The sequence below is a fragment of the Vicia villosa genome, unplaced genomic scaffold, assembly GCF_029867415.1.
Source record: "Vicia villosa cultivar HV-30 ecotype Madison, WI unplaced genomic scaffold, Vvil1.0 ctg.001478F_1_1, whole genome shotgun sequence".
NCBI classification, from domain to species: domain Eukaryota; kingdom Viridiplantae; phylum Streptophyta; class Magnoliopsida; order Fabales; family Fabaceae; genus Vicia; species Vicia villosa.
In genome coordinates, this window is record NW_026705633.1 from 521,112 (window position 1) to 539,602 (window position 18,491).

At 36.2% G+C, this 18,491-nt stretch overlaps 1 protein-coding gene across 1 annotated transcript; it reads right to left on the reverse strand.

The window, feature by feature from the left end:
- Positions 1 to 5,018: 5,018 nt before the first annotated feature.
- On the reverse strand, positions 5,019 to 14,905 carry LOC131635399 (pathogenesis-related protein PR-4-like). Its single transcript, XM_058906020.1, has 4 exons — positions 14,609 to 14,905; positions 14,276 to 14,444; positions 5,692 to 5,763; positions 5,019 to 5,175 (listed from the first exon to the last, which is right to left on the reverse strand). The coding sequence occupies exons 1-4, from the start codon at positions 14,864 to 14,866 to the stop codon at positions 5,087 to 5,089; spliced, it is 588 nt and encodes a 195-aa protein (XP_058762003.1). The 5' UTR covers positions 14,867 to 14,905; the 3' UTR covers positions 5,019 to 5,086.
- Between the last annotated feature and the right edge of the window lie 3,586 nt (positions 14,906 to 18,491).

An 18,491-nucleotide genomic window follows, 5' to 3' on the forward strand; every position in this document is an offset into this window, starting at 1 on the left:
GGTATTTGACGTATGGGGGATCGATTTCATGGGTCCCTTTCCTGTATCATTTGGTTTCCTTTACATTTTGCTTGCTGTTGATTATGTTTCAAAGTGGGTGGAAGCTATCCCCACTAGGACTAATGATTCTAAAGTTGTTGCAGAGTTTGTCAGGTTTAATATCTTTTGCAGGTTTGGAATACCGCGAGCTATCATAAGTGACCAAGGCACTCATTTCTGTAACCGCACCATGGAAGCCTTACTCCGAAAGTATGGAGTTGTGCACAGAGTCTCTACTGCATATCACCCACAGACTAATGGGCAAGCTGAGATCTCCAACAGGGAGATCAAACAGGTTTTAGAGAAAATGGTGCAACCAAACAGGAAAGACTGGAGCCGTCGTCTAGAAAACGCACTTTGGGCTCAAAGGACAGCTTTCAAGACACCCATTGGGATGTCTCCTTATCGACTTGTTTTTGGTAAGGCGTGTCATCTTCTTATTGAGATAGAACACCGTGCTTTTTGGGCGGTGAAGAGTTGTAATTTGGAGATGCAACAAGCAGGTATTGAAAGAAAACTCCAATTGCAACAGTTGGAAGAGCTTAGATTAGAGGCTTATGAGAGCTCTAGGATTTATAAAGAAAAAACTAAGCACTTCCATGATAAAATGATTTCTAGGAAGGAATTTTCTGTGGGCCAACAGGTTTTACTGTTTAACTCCCGCCTTAAGCTTATGGCTGGGAAACTTCGATCCAAATGGATTGGCCCCTTTGTTGTTACTAATGTTTTCCCTCATGGTGCAGTAGAAATAAAAAGTGCAGGTACTGACAAAGTCTTCAAGGTTAACGGGCAGCGACTGAAGTTATTCCATGAAAGTTCGGTGCCTGAAAATGTCAGCATAGAGGAGCTTTCTTTAGAAGCACCTGACTACACTGCAACTTGATCAGGGAGTCCTTCTTTCCTTCTCTCTACTTTATTAGTAATGTCTTTTCATTGAGGACAATGCTTAGTTTAAGTGTGGGGGAGGAAATTGTGTGTTTTATTTGTTTTTTGTGTGTTAGTATTTTGTTTAATTTCAATAAAAAATGCATCTTCTTGAAAGTTTTAGGCTACACACAGATTTGAGTCGGGTTTGCGGAGACTTGGGAAAAATTCACAAGATCGGTATCGTTCTAACACCGTAAGTCTCCTGCATACGGAAATTGATTTGAATTTGTTATTATGTTTTAGCCTTAATTTCTCATTCTTTGACAGCTCTTGAGTAGTTTATTTCAGCAGTCGGCACCATCTCTCACACACTTTACGCAGGAAGCCGATGAATATAACTGAATGTTCCGAAAAGAAAAGAAAAAAAAGAGAAAAGAAAAAGGTAATACACCTTCTAAGTTTGGTGATCCTCACCCGGTCACTTAACCCAACGGTTGTGTAATCTTCAAAAAAAAAGTTTTCAAAACTCTTTGTTAGTTGGTTCAGCGGTTTCTGGTGCTGAACTTGGTAGGGAGGATTACGGTCCGATCCCCCGCAACTACATCTGAGTAAGCAAAGGGTTATGCCACGCAAGTACCGGAACCCCGTGCAAAAGGATCAGAATCACTAACCGGTTGTCCTGCTATAAGTGTGTGGAGATAACGGGCTTAATGTGATTGCGCCTAAATGAAAAAGAGCAAAAAGGATGAGTAAGTTAGGCTATGGTATAATAATATGATTTGAATTGGTTTGTGTATTTAGGAGCCTTATGTCTGCATATCTGTGGTTAGTGTTCTTACAAAGTCCTTAGTGTGCAAGATTAGTACCTGTCGATGCAAACTTACCCGAAGAAGATTTGTAGCCTAGGATGAGTAACTGTTGATGTATTTCTGCTTGTTTTTCAATTTGCTCGGAGTGCAAAAGTTCAGGTGTGGGGGAATTTGATCAGTGCATTTTAATGCACGTTCTTCCATGTTTGTACTCAAGTATTTCTTCGGTTTGTTTTATTTATTTTTATGTTTTAATATGTTTTTATATTTTATTTTATTTTTGCACTTATTTGTTTTTCGTATTAATTTTTCAGCAATAACAGTCTGCACGGAAACGATCATATCTGGAGTTCCAGGAGTCCGATTGAGGCGTTCTAATAATCGCCGGAAAGCTAAGAGAAAGAGCTACAATTCTTATGTTTGAGTCAAAGTCAGAATCGGACTGTAGAAGGGCCAGAATATGCGTTGAAGTTGCTGCACTAGCTTTAGTTAAGTTTCGGGTTAATTGGTTTTGGGCCTGGGTCGTATGTTTGACCCAGTTGGATTGTAAAACGGGTTGTGGCTTTGACTTAGGTTAGGCAGCCGCGGTGACTGTTCATCTATCACTATTCACGAAAATATTTTGAAGCTTTGGTACGATCGTGTAATGGAGAACTAATCCGAAGGTGAAATCTGCCGGAGTCGAGTTCCAAATACTTTGAGGTTTTTTTATCAATTCCAATTAAATTATTCATTCCTTTCAATATTGTGCTCTATGTCTTGTTTGCTTAATTCAAGTTCCATAGAATATATATTGATTTGATTCGATGATTGTTCTTCCTATAATTTAATCGCGTTTGCTTTATCCGCGAAATTGTGTTTGCTTAATTCACAATACTTTAATCCGTTTGCTTAATCCGGACATTAGGAATTTATAATCTTGTAGTATGAATTGCGCTTGTTAATTCGAAATTACAATCGAATAGGAATTGAAATCATTTAGGGACTGGAATTATATTGACCGATGATAAGTTGGATGTCGAACCGGCAGATTAACCTGTTTTAATCACTTATTTCAAAACAGCTTATTTTCAGAATCACTTATTTTAAGCGCTTTTTTGTTTAATCGAAACCAAACCAACCCCCCCCCCCCAAATTCGACTTTGCTTTTAGTTAATAAAATCAAGAATCCTTGCGATACGACTCGAGCCATTGTTGCTATACTACGTTTTGAAAACTACTCGTTTTGACCCGCGAGCGACAGCGGATCAGAGTCGAAATAAGACTGAATGGCTGAAGGCCATGGATGATGAGATGAAATCTCTTCATGATAATCATACTTGGGAACTGATCAAGAAACCTGCTGGGGCAAGGTTAGTCAGCTGTAAATAGAATTTCAAAGTTAAGGAAGGAATTGAAGGAGTGACTCGAAAAGATACAAGGCAAGGTTAGTTGCAAGGGGTTTCACTCAGAAAGAAGGTGTCGACTTCAATGATGTGTTTTCTCCAGTTGTGAAGCATAGGTCCATTCGAATGTTGCTTGCCATGGTGGCACAGTTCGATCTTGAACTGGAACAGATGGATGTGAAGACTGCGTTCTTGTATGGTGATCTAGATGAAACGATCCTGATGAGGCAACCTGAATGGTATGTCGATAAGGGGAAGGAAGATTATGTGTGCAAGTTAAAGAGATCTTTGTATGGGCTGAAACAATCTCCTCGACAGTGGAATAGGAGATTCGACAAGTTCATGGCACGCATAAGTTTCATTAGAAGTCAGTTCGACCACTGCGTTTACTTCAGATTTCGACCTGGTAATTCATTTGTTATTTTGTTGCCTTATGTGGATGATATTCTCATAGCAAGCAACAATGTTGAAGATGTGACGGGGGTGAAGGCTGAACTCAAAAAGGAGTTCGATATGAAGGATCTGGGAGCTGCTTCCAGAATTCTTGGAATTGACATTCGAAGAGATAGAAAGAAGTCTAAGTTATGTTTATCTCAAGAGGCATACCTATGGAAGATTCTTGAAAAGTTTGGTATGTCGAATTCGAAGCCAGTTGTGACTCCAACAAACCCTCAATTCAAGTTGAGTATTGATCAGTGTCCTAGTACTGACGTCGAAAGAGCCTATATGAATAACATCCCATATGCTAATATAGTTGGTTCTTTGATGTATGCTATGATCTGTACTAGACCCGACATAGCATACGTAGTAAGTCTTGTAAGCAGGTACAAGGCGAATCCTGGAAAGGCTCACGGGCAAGCATTGAAGTGGATTTTAAGGTACATAAATGGGTTTTTGAAAAGAGTCCTAATTTATGGTGGAGCCTTGGGTGAAGATGGTAAAGCAGCAATTGAATATATGTCGACTCTGATTATGCAAGTTGTATGGATTCCAGAAAATCTATTTCTGGATATGTTTTCACTATGTTTGGCACATCAATTAGTTGGAAAGCAACACTTCAGAAGGTTGTTGCTCTATCAACCACTGAAGCGGAGTATATTGCATTAACTGAAGCTGTGAAAGAAGCATTGTGGCTTGAAGGTTTTGCGAAGGAGCTGAAACTTCAAGGTCGAGGTATCACTGTTAAATGTGATAGTCAAAGTGCAATACACCTGTCGAAGAATTCAGCCTATCATGAGCGAACTAAGCACATTGATGTGAGGCTGCATTTCGTCAGAGGAGTAATCGAGCGTGGAGAAGTCCAAGTGCTGAAGGTTTCGGCTGAAGACAATGGTGCTGATATGATCACCAAGACATTACCGAGTTGCAAGTTTTTCCACTGTATGCAGTTGCTAAAGCTGCATGAAGAAAGCTAGTTTGTTCCCTTGATGTTGTAGAGTTAGATCCAAGGTGGAAATTTGTGAGATATTGGATCGAACTCTAGTATGGCCGAAGGGTAGCTTCTTGGTTCGACAGTTCGACAGAGTTAAGCATGAAGTCGAAGGATTGTTCACATGCTGGTGTCGAAGTGTGCATACTGTAGTCGAAGATGGGTCTAGCATGTAGATGTCGAAGATGCTAGGGTTGTTAGCATGTTAAATTAGGTTTTAGTGTTTAAACCCTAATTTGTTAAGTTAGCTTGTTTATTAAGTTGGCTTGTGTAATGAGCCTTGCTGAAAAAGCCCATTAGTTAGTATGTTAGGTTTTATTATAAATAGCATACTAGTCTCTCATCATTGCTAAGCTGCAAATCCTAATTTAGAGTGAGAGAGGTTATTTGTTATTCTTGTAAACTTGTAATCTTGTTTTAAGAGAAAGTAAAAGAATAGCAGTTATAACCAATTTTTGTGTTCTCCTCTTCTTCCTTGTCCTTTATTCATCCCTTATTTTTTATAATTTGTTAGTGGTATTGAATTCACAACATCTACTTTAGAACATGTCTGAAAATTAAATTTGAATCAATAAAAGAATGAAGTACATACCAATAGTAATAGGAACCAAGGTAGGTGTTGATGAAGTTGGGGATTGTGTTGGTGCTGAAACATAGATAATAATAACATGAGAAATCATATTTTTAAATGTAAATATTGAACATTATTGTGTCTCATTTGTTATTTTAAGTTTATTAATGTATTTTTAGAATCATTGTAATATAAATTCTATAAAATAAGTAAGAGATAGAAATGAAAGTATAAGGCTTCAAAATATGAGTGTTCTAAGACACATCTTTTTTTTTCATGTATGCTATATGAACACAAATTAGGAAAAGTTATACAAATTGAACCATATTTAAAATTTTGTTTTAGTGTATAGCTTATGGTGTATCTGTTTATTCTTGTGTTAGAAAATCATTTCTCTCTTTAAAAAATAGTAATTTATCAAAGCATGTTGTTGCCTATTATTTTATATATATATATATATATATATATATATATATATATATATATATATATATATATATATATATATATATATATATATATATATATATATATATATATATATAGACATGAAAACTAATTCTTATAATTGGTATAAGGGTGAAAACATACCAGCCGTTGGTGTCGAAGATAATAATATTGAGGTAGTTGCACTTTGACAATCATGTGTTCCATCACTGCAAACTACATATAATAATATTTTTTCATTATTCATAAGGATATACACATAAATACCATAAAATTTACATGTCAATTTTTTTTTTTTTGGGTATAATTATTATATGTCTATTACAAGGATGTGAGAAACAAATTTAAGTCGGTATCCTAAGCGCACATATTAAGAATATTATAATTAAAAAAAATAAATATAATAAAATCAAATTTAAAATTTAAAAAAATGAATAATTTTTTTTTATAATAGAGTAAAACTCTATATAAAAAAATGTTTAAAATTTATCGAAAATGTATTTTCTGTATAAAGTTCTGTGCTTAATGAAATTTCATTAGATTGTATTTATATTTATATTATTTGTATATTATAAGGGAATAGAATTAATATAATTGATACATATTGGATCTAATTGATACACATTTTGAATTGATTTTTAATACTCGTCCTCAAGTTGCAATAAATATATATATATATATATATATATATATATATATATATATATATATATATATATATATATATATATATATATATATATATATATATATATATATATATATATATGGGGAGGGTTATATTTACTCCAGGAGTAAGTTATTATAACTTACTCCAAATCTAGACCATTGATTCTTCTCAATCTAATGGTTAAAAATAATAAGTAATAGTTTTCTCTCTCCACATTTAATTACTTATTATTTTTAACCACTAGATTGAAAAGAATCAATGGTCTAGATTTGGAGTAAGTTATAATAACTTACTCCTGGAGTAAATATAACCCTCCTCTATATATATATATATATATATATATATATATATATATATATATATATATATATATATATATATATATATATATATATATATATATATATATATATATATATATATATATATATATATATATATATATATATATATATATATATATATATATATATATATATATATATATATATATATATATATATATATATATATATATATATATATCATATGAGATGAGATGAGCTTGTTTCAAATGTAATTCATTTGAGGACCCTTGAATGACGCAGTAAATATATTAGTTAATTGGTCTTCAGACTTGATGAAATCTTTGGTGTGGTATATTGGATCGAACTTTGGTCTCGACAAGGGTAGGTTCCACGGCTCGACAAAAATTAAGCATGTTGTTGAAGTCTGTTCACATGTTAATGTCGAAGTCTTGATGTGGTAGTGAAAAAGTGTTCTAGTACGCAATAGTCGATAATTGTAGTTTTGTTAGCATGTCGAATTGGGCCTATTTATTTAGCCTAATTAGTAAGACATAACATTTAAATTAAGTGCGTCAATAGTTAGATAGATTTATGTATGTAGATTCTTTGTGTGGTCATCTGTTGTATAGAATATTTGTAGAGTACTCAAACAATAAAAGTCTTTTGAGTCATAAGTTAGAAATCATGATTTCCAAGATTGATCCAAATTTAGGTTATCATCATATCTCAGTTAGAGAATAAGATAAACAAAAGGCTTGTTTTAGGACCTCTTAAGAAAACTATGAGTATCTTGTCATGTTTTTTGAAGTGCCCAATGCACCGATAATTTTTATGAACTATATGAAAATCATCTTCCATCGATTCTTTTACAATTTTGTGGTGGTGTTCATTAACAAAATTCTCATTTATTTTAGGACTTAATAATAACATTACGAGCATCTACATCTAGTGTTACATGTTATATGAGAAAATAAATTATAAGTGTGAGATATTGGATCGAACTCTAGTATGGTCGAAGGGTAGCTTCTTGGTTCGACAGGATTAAGCATGAAGTCGAAGGTTGTTCACATGCTTGTGTCGAAGATGCTAGGGTCGTTAGCATGTTAAATTAAGTTTTAGTGTTTAAACCCTAATTTGTTAAGTTAGCTTGTTTATTAAGTTGGCTTGTGTAATGGGCCTTGTGGGAAAAGCCCATTAGTTAGTATGTTAGGTTTTATTATAAATAGCATACTAGTCTCTCGTCATTGCTAAGCTGCAAATCCTAATTTAGGGTGAGAGAGGTTATTTGTTATTCTTGTAAACTTGTAATCTTGTTTTAAGAGAAAGTGAAAGAATAGCAGTTATAATCAATTCTTGTGTTCTCCTTATCTCCCCTAATTCCCTTTTATATTTTGTTCATGACATCGTTTTTCACAACAAATTGGTGCAGTGAGCGTGGAGAAGATGCCGTCAACAAAGTATGAGATTGAAAAGTTCACCGGAGTGAATGATTTCGGTCTGTGGCGCTTGAAGATGAAAGCCCTACTGGTTCAGCAGGGTTGTTTGGAAGCGTTGAAGGGAGAGGCAGCCATGAATGTTGCATTAACGACAGCGGAGAAGACGACTATGATCGAGAAAGCACACAACGCAATTTTGTTGAGCCTTGGTGATAAGGTTCTCAGACAGGTATCAAAGGAGACGACGCCATCAGGGTTATGGGCGAAACTTGAAAGTTTGTATATGACCAAATCGCTGGTAAATCGACTCTACCTGAAGCAGGCTTTGTATTCATTCAAGATGGTTGAAGACAAAGTGTTGGCTGAGTAGTTGGATATGTTCAACAAGCTGATTCTTGATCTTGAAAATATTGATGTAAAGATTGATGATGAAGATCAAGCGCTGCTACTATTGTGCGCTTTGCCTCGATCACATGCTCACTTCAAAGAAACTCTCCTGTATGGAAGGGAGTCTCTGACCTTTGAAGAAGTTCAATCAGCCCTATATTCAAAGGACCTGAACGAACGAAAGGAGCATAAACCTTCGACTGTTGGCGAAGGTTTGGCCGTTAAAGGAAAACTCTTACGGAAGGATGGTAAGTTTCACAAGAAGAAGGGCAAAAGCCAGTCGAAGTCTTATAGTGGCGAAGCATCTGGCATTCGATGCTATCATTGTAAGAAGGAGGGTCATACAAGAAAGATGTGCCCTGAACGCCTGAAAGATCATGGAGGTAAGGATAATGGCAATGCAGCCATTATTCAAGATGATTTTGAATCATCTGATGTTCTTGTGGTTTCAAGCAGTGACTCGAGAAGAGAGTGGATTATGGATTCAGGTTGCACTTGGCACATGACTCCAAACAAAGACTTGTTCGAAGAATTATGTGATCAAGATGGTGGAACAGTATTGCTGGGAAACAACAAGGCTTGCAAGATTGCAGGTGTTGGATCTGTGAGGTTCAAACTCCATGATGAGTCAATAAGGTTGTTGACTGAAGTCAGGTATGTTCCTGATTTGAAGAGAAATCTAATTTCTCTTGGTGAATTCGACAAGAGAGGATATGTTTTTCAAGGAGAGAAAAGTATCCTAAGAGTTATGAAGGGTTCGAAGGATGTCTTGAGAGGCGTGAAGGAAAAAGGCTTGTATACCCTTGAGGCTGAAGTTGTAAGTGGTTAGACAAATGTTGCATCCACGAAACATTTATCGAAGACAGAAATCTGGCACATGAGATTGGGCCATGTCAGTGAAAGGGGTCTGGTCGAATTAAGGAAACAAAATCTTCTTGGTGGAGACAAAGTCGAAAAGCTGAAGTTTTGTGAACCCTGTGTACTTGGAAAATCTTGCAGAGTGAAGTTCAACAAAGGCAAACAAAGAACACATGGATCCCTTGATTACATCCATGATGATCTTTGGGGACCTGCAAGGTGTCCATCACATTCAGGAGCAAGGTATTTTCTATCCATAGTAAATGATTATTCCAGAAAATTATGGGTATTCATCCAGAATACTAAGGATGAAACTTTTAAGAATTTCAAAAGTTGGAAGACTCTGGTTGAAAATCAGACTGGCTGAAAGGTCAAGAGGTTGAGAACCGACAATGGCCTTGAATTTTGCAATGAGGCATTCGACAGTTTTTGTGCTGCCTCTGGTATTGCAAGGCACAGAACTACTGCAGGTACTCCACAGCAAAATGGTTTGGCTGAAAGGTTTAATCGAACTATTTTGGAGAGAGTCAGATGCATGTTGACTACTGCTGGACTAAAGAAGGTGTTCTGGGCTGAGGCTGTTTCGACAACAACATATCTGATAAACAGATGTCCTTCGACAGTGTTAGATATGAAGACACCTGAAGAAGTTTGGTCGGGACATCCACCAGATCTCGACAAACGGATAATATTTGGCTGCGTAGATTATGCTCACATTAGGCAATACAAGGTCGAACCTAGAGCTTTGAAATGCATGTTCATGGGATACCCTGATGGAGTCAAAGCTTATAGGATATGGTGCCTAGAGCCAGGTCACAGGAGGTGTATCAGCAGTCGAGATATAGTTTTAAATGAAGCTGAAATGGCTTTTAAGAAAATTGATGATGTTGGTCGAAGTACAGAAACATCTGACGAAGAGCTGGAACAGGTAGAGATTCTTGTTGAGGTGGAGCATGTTGATGTTGAATTGCATATCCCTGATGAAGTCGAAGAAGAAGCAGAAGATGCTGAGGAAGTTGAGGAAACTGACGATGACTATCTATTTTCGAGAGATAGGTCGAGAAGAGTAATCAAGGCACCTCAGAGACTTGGGTATGCAGATCTTATAGCTTATGCCTTAATCTCGCAAGTGAGGTTCTAGACGAAGAACCTAGAGACTACAAGGAAGTTATGAGGAGTCGAAATAAGACTGAATGGCTGAAGGCTATGGATGATGAGATGAAATCTCTTCATGATAATCATACTTGGGAACTGATCAAGAAACCTGTTGGGGCAAGGTTAGTCAGTTGTAAATGGATTTTCAAAGTTAAGGAAGGAATTGAAGGAGTGACGTCGAAAAGATACAAGGCAAGGTTAGTTGCAAGGGGTTTCACTCAGAAAGAAGGTGTCGACTTCAATGATGTGTTTTCTCCTGTTGTGAAGCATAGGTCCATTCGAATGTTGCTTGCCATGGTGGCACAGTTCGATCTTGAACTGGAACAGATAGATGTGAAGACTGCGTTCTTTTATGGTGATCTAGATGAAACGATCCTGATGAGGCAACCTGAAGGGTATGTCGAAAAGGGGAAGGAAGATTATGTGTGCAAGTTAAAGAGATCTTTGTATGGGCTGAAACAATCTCCTCGACAGTGGAATAGGAGATTCGACAAGTTCATGGCACGCATAAGTTTCATTAGAAGTCAGTTCGACCACTGCGTTTACTTCAGATTTCGACCTGGTAATTCATTTGTTATTTTGTTGCTTTATGTGGATGATATTCTCATAGCAAGCAACAATGTTGAAGATGTGACGAGGGTGAAGGCTGAACTCAATAAGGAGTTTGATATGAAGGATCTGGGAGCTGCTTCCAGGATTCTTGGAATTGACATTTGAAGAGATAGAAAGAAGTCAAAGTTATGCTTATCTCAAGAGGCATATCTACGGAAGATTCTCGAAAAGTTTGGTATGTCAAATTCGAAGCCAGTTGTGACTCCAATAAACCCTCAATTCAAGTTGAGTATTGATCAGTGTCCTAGTACTGATGTCGAAAGAGCCTATATGAATAGCATCCCATATGCTAATATAGTTGGTTCTTTGATGTATGCTATGGTCTGTACTAGACCCGACATAACATATGCAGTAAGTCTTGTAAGCAGGCACATGGCGAACCCTAGAAAGGCTCACTGGCAAGCATTGAAGTGGATTTTAAGGTACATTAATGGGTCTCTGAATAGAGTCCTAATTTATGGTGGAGCCTTGGGTGAAGATAGTAAAGCAGTAATAGAAGGATATGTCGACTCTGATTATGCAGGTTGTATGGATTCCAGAAAATCTATTTCTGGATATGTTTTCACTATGTTTGGCACTGCAATTAGTTGGAAAGCAACACTTCAGAAGGTTGTTGCTCTATCAACCACTGAAGCGGAGTATATTTCCCTAACTGAAGCTGTGAAAGAAGCATTGTGGCTTGAAGGTTTTGCGAATGAGCTGAAACTTCAAGGACGAGGTATCACTGTTAAATGTGATAGTCAAAGTGCAATACACCTGTCGAAGAATTCAACCTATCATGAGCAAACTAAGCACATTGATGTGAGGCTGCATTTAGTCAGAGGAGTTATCGAGTGTGGAGAAGTCCAAGTGTTGAAGGTTTCGACTGAAGACAATCTTGTTGATATGATCACCAAGACATTGCCGAGTTGCAAGTTTTTCCACTGTATGCAGTTGATAAAGCTGCATGAAGAAAGCTAGTTTGTTCCCTTGATGTTGTAGAGTTAGATCCAAGGTGGAGATTTGTGAGATATTGGATAGAACTCTAGTATGGTCGAAGGATAGCTTCTTGGTTCGACAGGATTAAGCATGAAGTCAAAGGTTGTTCACATGCTTGTGTCGAAGATGCTAGGGTCGTTAGCATGTTAAATTAGGTTTTAGTGTTTAAACCCTAATTTGTTAAGTTAGCTTGTTTATTAAGTTGGCTTGTGTAATGGGCCTTGTGGAAAAAGCCCATTAGTTAGTATGTTAGGTTTTATTATAAATAGCATACTAGTCTCTCATCATTACTAAGCTGCAAATCCTAATTTAGGGTGAGAGAGGTTATTTGTTATTCTTGTAAACTTGTAATCTTGTTTTAAGAGAAAGTGAAAGAATAGCAGTTATAACCAATTCTTGTGTTCTCCTTATCTCCCCTAATTCCCTTTTATATTTTGTTCTTGACATCGTTTTTCACAACAATAAGTTAACTTGTCAGAGTGTAAGTTTTGGTTAGCTAAGTTGAACTTTCTAAGACATGGATCCAACAAAGATGGAGACTTTACTTTCTTAAGAATGACATTAAGTTATTATAGATATTCAAATTTTTGTTGGTTTAGAAGATTATTACAAGATATTTGTCAATGGTTTTTGCAATATTGTGAAACCATTTATGCAACTTACCAAAAAATAACAATCTTTTTCATGGACTAAGAAGTGAGAAGAGAGTTATAATTTATTGAAGGAAAAGTTGTTGACCTCGTATGTTCTAGTTTTATCAACATTAGAGGAATGGTATGAGTTCTTTTCTGATGCATCATATCAAGGGATATCATGTATCCTTATGCAACATAAGAGAGAGTGTATGCCTCGCATCATTTGAAGACCCGCAAAAGGAATTCTAGAATACATAATGTGGAACTTGATATTGTGACCTTGCTTTAAAGATTTAGAGACATTACTTATATGTTTAGTGATTCTAAAAGTACGAATTATTTTTTTTTGACCATAAGGAATTAAATATGATAAAGATAAGATAAATGGACACTCTTATGTTTAAGGACTTTGATTTCCCTTAATAGTAATTGTAACGCCCCTGACTGCTTTTGAGATGATCGACTGACCCCACAAACCAACACGGGTCTTTTCAGCAAGATTTGTCCTCACTCACTCACTTTCCGGGAAAATTCCCAGAAAAGCACGCTTAACTATGGAGTTCTTATGGAACGGGCTACCGAAAAGAAGATGCATCTTATTGGTATAGGTATTACCCATCAATCCTTATAAGCTTTCCTTAAACCATGTAGTCTCATACCTGAACAGCATCAGGATTTCTCTCATTCCGATGTGGCGACCACCCTAGCCCTCTTTGGCCTCAGGTATTACATGCGGTGCAACCACCCCTCGCTTTCTTGGACTTGGGTGTTGCATGCCCACCAGCTTCCGCATGGTTCGTCCTCGAACCACATCGTACTAGGAAAGGTTTTGCTCTGATACCATTTGTAACGCCCCAGACTGCTTTCGGGATGATCGACTGGCCCCACAAACCAACACGTGTCTTTTCAGCATGCTTTGACATCACTCACAAGCTTTCCAGGAAACTTCCCAGCTTAATTGTAAAGTTCTTATGGAACGGGCTACCGAAAAGAAGATGCATCTTATTGGTATAGATAGTACCCATCAATCCTTATAAGCTTTCCTACAACCATGCAGTCACATACCTGCACGACCTCAAGATTCCCTCTCATTCCGATGTGGCGACCACCCTCGCCTTCTTCGGCCTCGGGTGTTACATGCCCACCAGCTTCCGCAGAGTTCGTCCTTGAACCACATCGTATTATGAGAGGTCTGGCTCTGATACCGTTTGTAACGCCCCTGACTGCTTTCGAGATGATCGACTGGCCCCAAAAACCGACACGGGTCTTTTCAGCAAGATTTGTCCTCACTCACTCGCTTTCCGAAAAACTTTCTAGAAGGTCACACATCCCAAAATTGCTCCAAGTCAAGCACGTTTAACTATGGATTTCTTATGGAACGGGCTACCGAAAACAAAAAGATCAAGAGGCTAAGAACAATATGTTAGTTAAAATAATTTGGAACCAAGCTTCAGGAGATCTTGATTTGAAATTGGAGAACAGAATTTTGAAATAATATCTAAAGCAACTTTTAAGTTTTGAGGAATTTTCCTTTTAAGTTTTGTTTGAGAGTTTGGAGGGTGTCTGTATGTGTGTGTGAAAATTTCAAAAATCAATTTAAAAAAAAAACATAAAGAAACCTTTAATATTTTTTAATGAGACATTAAATTGACGAGTTTGTTTTCTTCTATTATATATTGAAATTAGCACGAATAAAAGAGTTATACTTACCACAATTGACAAATTGATAATCCACCATAAGATAACCACGAGTAAACCCAATTCCAGAGCTATCCAATTTTCGAAACACACCAATATCTAAGACAAGCCCTCCGTTAGTGCACTTATCAACAATTCTTACTGTTCTCGACACCATCTTTCCATTTTCACTGTTTGTCACCTACAATCAAACAAATTTAAAATATAATAAACTTTTCATTTAAGCAGTTGTTAATTTTCCTTCTATTTCTATATAAACTTTATTATGAGTCATTCATATATTGTATGAAACCAAAATTTTAAGAGAATTATAAATAAAAAATAACATATTTAACAATACCATACATTTAAGCAGTTGCCACATACTGCTTTGCCAAAAGGCCAAATAGGTGCACAAAAAGCAGCCCAATCATATTTGCTGCGCCATGCCAATGATTTGCTTGCATCCTGAGCTGCGCAGAATACATTCAAAGTGTTCATGTCCCACTTACTTTTTTGAGGATTGTATGACTCATATGTAGCCCTCACGTTGTTGCCACTTTGAGCAGAGGCCAATGCTATAGCACAAAGTATCAATACCTCCACTAGGAAAAGCTTCCACATCTTATCTGAAGTATGAAAAAGGAAATCACCCAGTTTTGTAATACCGGTGTTACTAGGGAATGAAAAGGTACATAGACAAGTTATATAAATTCTTTCACATATATTAGCGTATAAATTACTTCTTGACGCAATTAACGTATAGGTTGTGACAAAGCTCAATGAGTCAATAGTATAATTGATAAAAAAGATTTGGATTAACGGCGAAATGCACGGAAATTTGTTGCTATATAATTTTTAATTATTTTTTTAAAGAAAAATCTAAATAAATGTTAATAATTTCTTTACCGTTCATGATAGAACGAAGGAAATATAATATAGAACATTGTAGCTCAAACTAATTGTTAGCTTAATTTTGGTTGTGCAGTGAACAAAATTGATTTTAAGTGAAATTATTATATAAAATGAACTTTAGTTAAAAATAAATTGAAGATAAAGTTTAGACATAAAATAAATTTTTGATAAAATAAGTTGAATGATAAACTTTAATATAACAACCGCCGATGTACAGAAAATATTATTTGATTTTTATAAAGAAATATATATTTGAAAAAATAATTTAAATATTTCATATTAAGTATACATTTTATAAGTTTAAATTAAATAAAAAATTATATATATATATATATATATATATATATATATATATATATATATATATAAACAAAAATTCATATATTAATCAACTTTTAGAAATCAACTTATTTTACGTTAATAATAATCTTCAAAATTAAACTATAATAATTAGATAAACCATGATAAACAAAATCAGAAAAAAAAATAGTAAATAAAGAAAAGAACGTATAAATAAGAGATGGAAATAAAAAGATAAAAAATTGAATGATATAATAAATTAAAATTAATAAATATCAATAAAATTAAGAAAAAAACTTCAAAATCAATACCTATCAAAAAATATGATCAAGAATTAATAAAAATCAATAAATTTAAAATTACATTAACATATTATAATATTGAAAAATAATTTTCAACATCCATCTTTTAATTCTCCATCTTATATAATTCAACTAATTCGACAAAATATTTAAAAAATATATATTATATAATACTTCAAAATTTATACCTTAATAAAATAAGAAAAACTTCAAAATGTATGCCTATAAACAAATAATAAAAAATTACCATATGTTAATAAAATCAAAAGGACATCACATATTATAAAATTGAATAGAAAATATAGATAAAAAATATCTTCTAACTCTCCATCTTTCACAATCCAATTCATCAACAATTTGTTTTTAAATATATTTTGTAATGTTTCAAAATTTGTACCTAAAAAAATTAAAAATTAACTAATATTAGCAAAAATAAAAATCAAGACATACAAATATAAGGAATATGTGCCTCTCTTCTGTCGTCATTCTCACCCACAATTTTTTACGGATCTAGTTTTGAACCTACATTTTACATTCTTCTGCCGTCATTGCAGCCCATCATTTCTCATGTATCTACATTCAACCCAATTCTTTTAGAAATTTATTAAACATTTATCAATGGCATAATAAAGTATATGTGAGATTTAATGACATGAGAAGTAAAGATTGCGATTGAGATGGACATGAAAAGTAAATATTGTAATTGAGATGAAAATGAAAATTAAATATTGTGATTGAGATGAAATACGAAAATAAGGAAATTTTGTGTGAGATTTAATGACATAAATTATGATTGAGATGAAATAGTATCATAAGGATTGGTTATTTATAAAAGGGAATGATAGGGAATAGGTGCGTGAGGTGGGATTGGTTATGAAATTGAATTGATAGTGATCTTACCGAGCGGATCAGATGGCCAGCAAAAATGAAGGCTTGAAGTTCGGGATGGTTGATGGGAAAAAAGGGTTGTACCTGCAAGGCACTCCGATGCCAAAGTAAGTAGGTATTCCACAAGGTACAACAAAGTGAGAAGATTTGGAGGTGGAAAAAGGTTACCTTGCCCTCTGTTATGAGAGGGCTATTTATAGGGTGCCCTTATGCGAAATTGGCTCCGTCTTCTGAGGTGGAGATTTTGGTGATGCGAGGGCTGGCTGTTTGCCGGGCACGAGTGTGCCTCGTGGTCGGTTGTCCAAAGCGTCTGCCCAGAGTGGTCTGGAGAAGGTCGCCACGCGTGGTCCAAAGCGCCTTAGGCCGAAGGTTGGGTTGGCCCAATTAGATCGATTGGGTCGGCTCAGAACAGGAGCCCCCCAAGTCGTTGCTTCTGCTCGTGGGAGTGACGACTTAGAGGAAGTTGATCCCGGGGACCTGCAGAGGACGCGCGCTCAGGGCATCCGAGGGGGATAGGCCTGAGGCTTCCAAGGAGAGGAAGGGTCAGGCCGCGAGTTAGGAAGCGTAACGTTTTGGAGAAGTTAGTTGGGGGGCGCGTCGCATTTAATACAAAATGATGGCTACCCTATACCCAGTCCATTAGGGTTAATGATGGCCATGCCTTTTCAGTGTTGCACGTGTGGCGCATGTGACATCTTTAACAGCCTATAAATACCAGGGTCTGCCATTTTCCCTAAAATTTTCAAATTCTTCTACTTTGCTTTCTCTTCTCTACCGCCGACCGAGAGTTTAAATGTGGTGATCTTCTTCTTGTTCTTCACTTCATCCGCGAAAAACCTTACATGTAAGTTCGTTTTTGGTTTTGTTTTATGGCTTTCCATGCTTTGATGTTTGTTAGGAATCGATTGCATGTGGTTAGGGTAGGTTTTAGGGATGATTTTTGACGAAGGTATAGGATGAAACTGTCGATAAGTGGCGGAGATGGAGGATTTCTCTGTCGCTTACGTCGGAGTACGGTTGATTTTTCCATGAGGATAACGTTTAGCCTTTTGATGGAATTTTGGGATGATTGATCAACCGTGACTGAGTTTTTAGTGTTTTTTCTAGGAGAGTAGGCCGTCATGGCGTAGTGTGTGTTTTCCTTTTGATCGGATTCTTTTTTTCTGGATAGGGACAAGGTCGCGGGCCGTTCGGTCTTTTGACCGTTGGTGCGCCCTTTCACTCCGAACGGTAGTGGAAGGGTGGATTTGATTTAACTGTTGAATTCAATGTTCTCCCCTGTGTTTCAGGTGAAATATGAACGAAGTGGGACGCACGTCAGCCTCTAGTTCGTCGTCTTCCACTCCTCCGGCTCGGCAGGAGCTGCCCCTGTCGGCCTGGATGGTCCAGGAAGCGCTTGACGTCGAGAGTTATTTTCTAGAGGATGACTCAAACATCTTCACGGAGATCAGGGGTTATGTGGACCCTTCCAGGGATACCTCCATGTCGTCCTCGATTTTTCATGGGATGCGAACTGACTCTTCTTTCATTTTTTGAGTTGTGAAATCAGAGAGTCGCCACCGACTTTTATTTTATCAAATTAAGGGAAGGTGTTACAAAGGGGTAGGTTATACAAAGGGAAGGTGTTAGCACCCCTTTGTATCCATGGTTATCCATGGGATCTTAATTGCTTAGCTCACTTGTTTGAATCGTTTGTCTTGCTTTGAAATGCTTGTATGTGGTTTTAAATACTTTTGTAAAGAATTTAACTTTGTAATGATCCTTGTGCGGATGTATACAAAGTGTTTCATCTTTCGAAAGATGTTTTGATGGTTTGAAAAAAAAGATTTTTAACTTCGTAATGA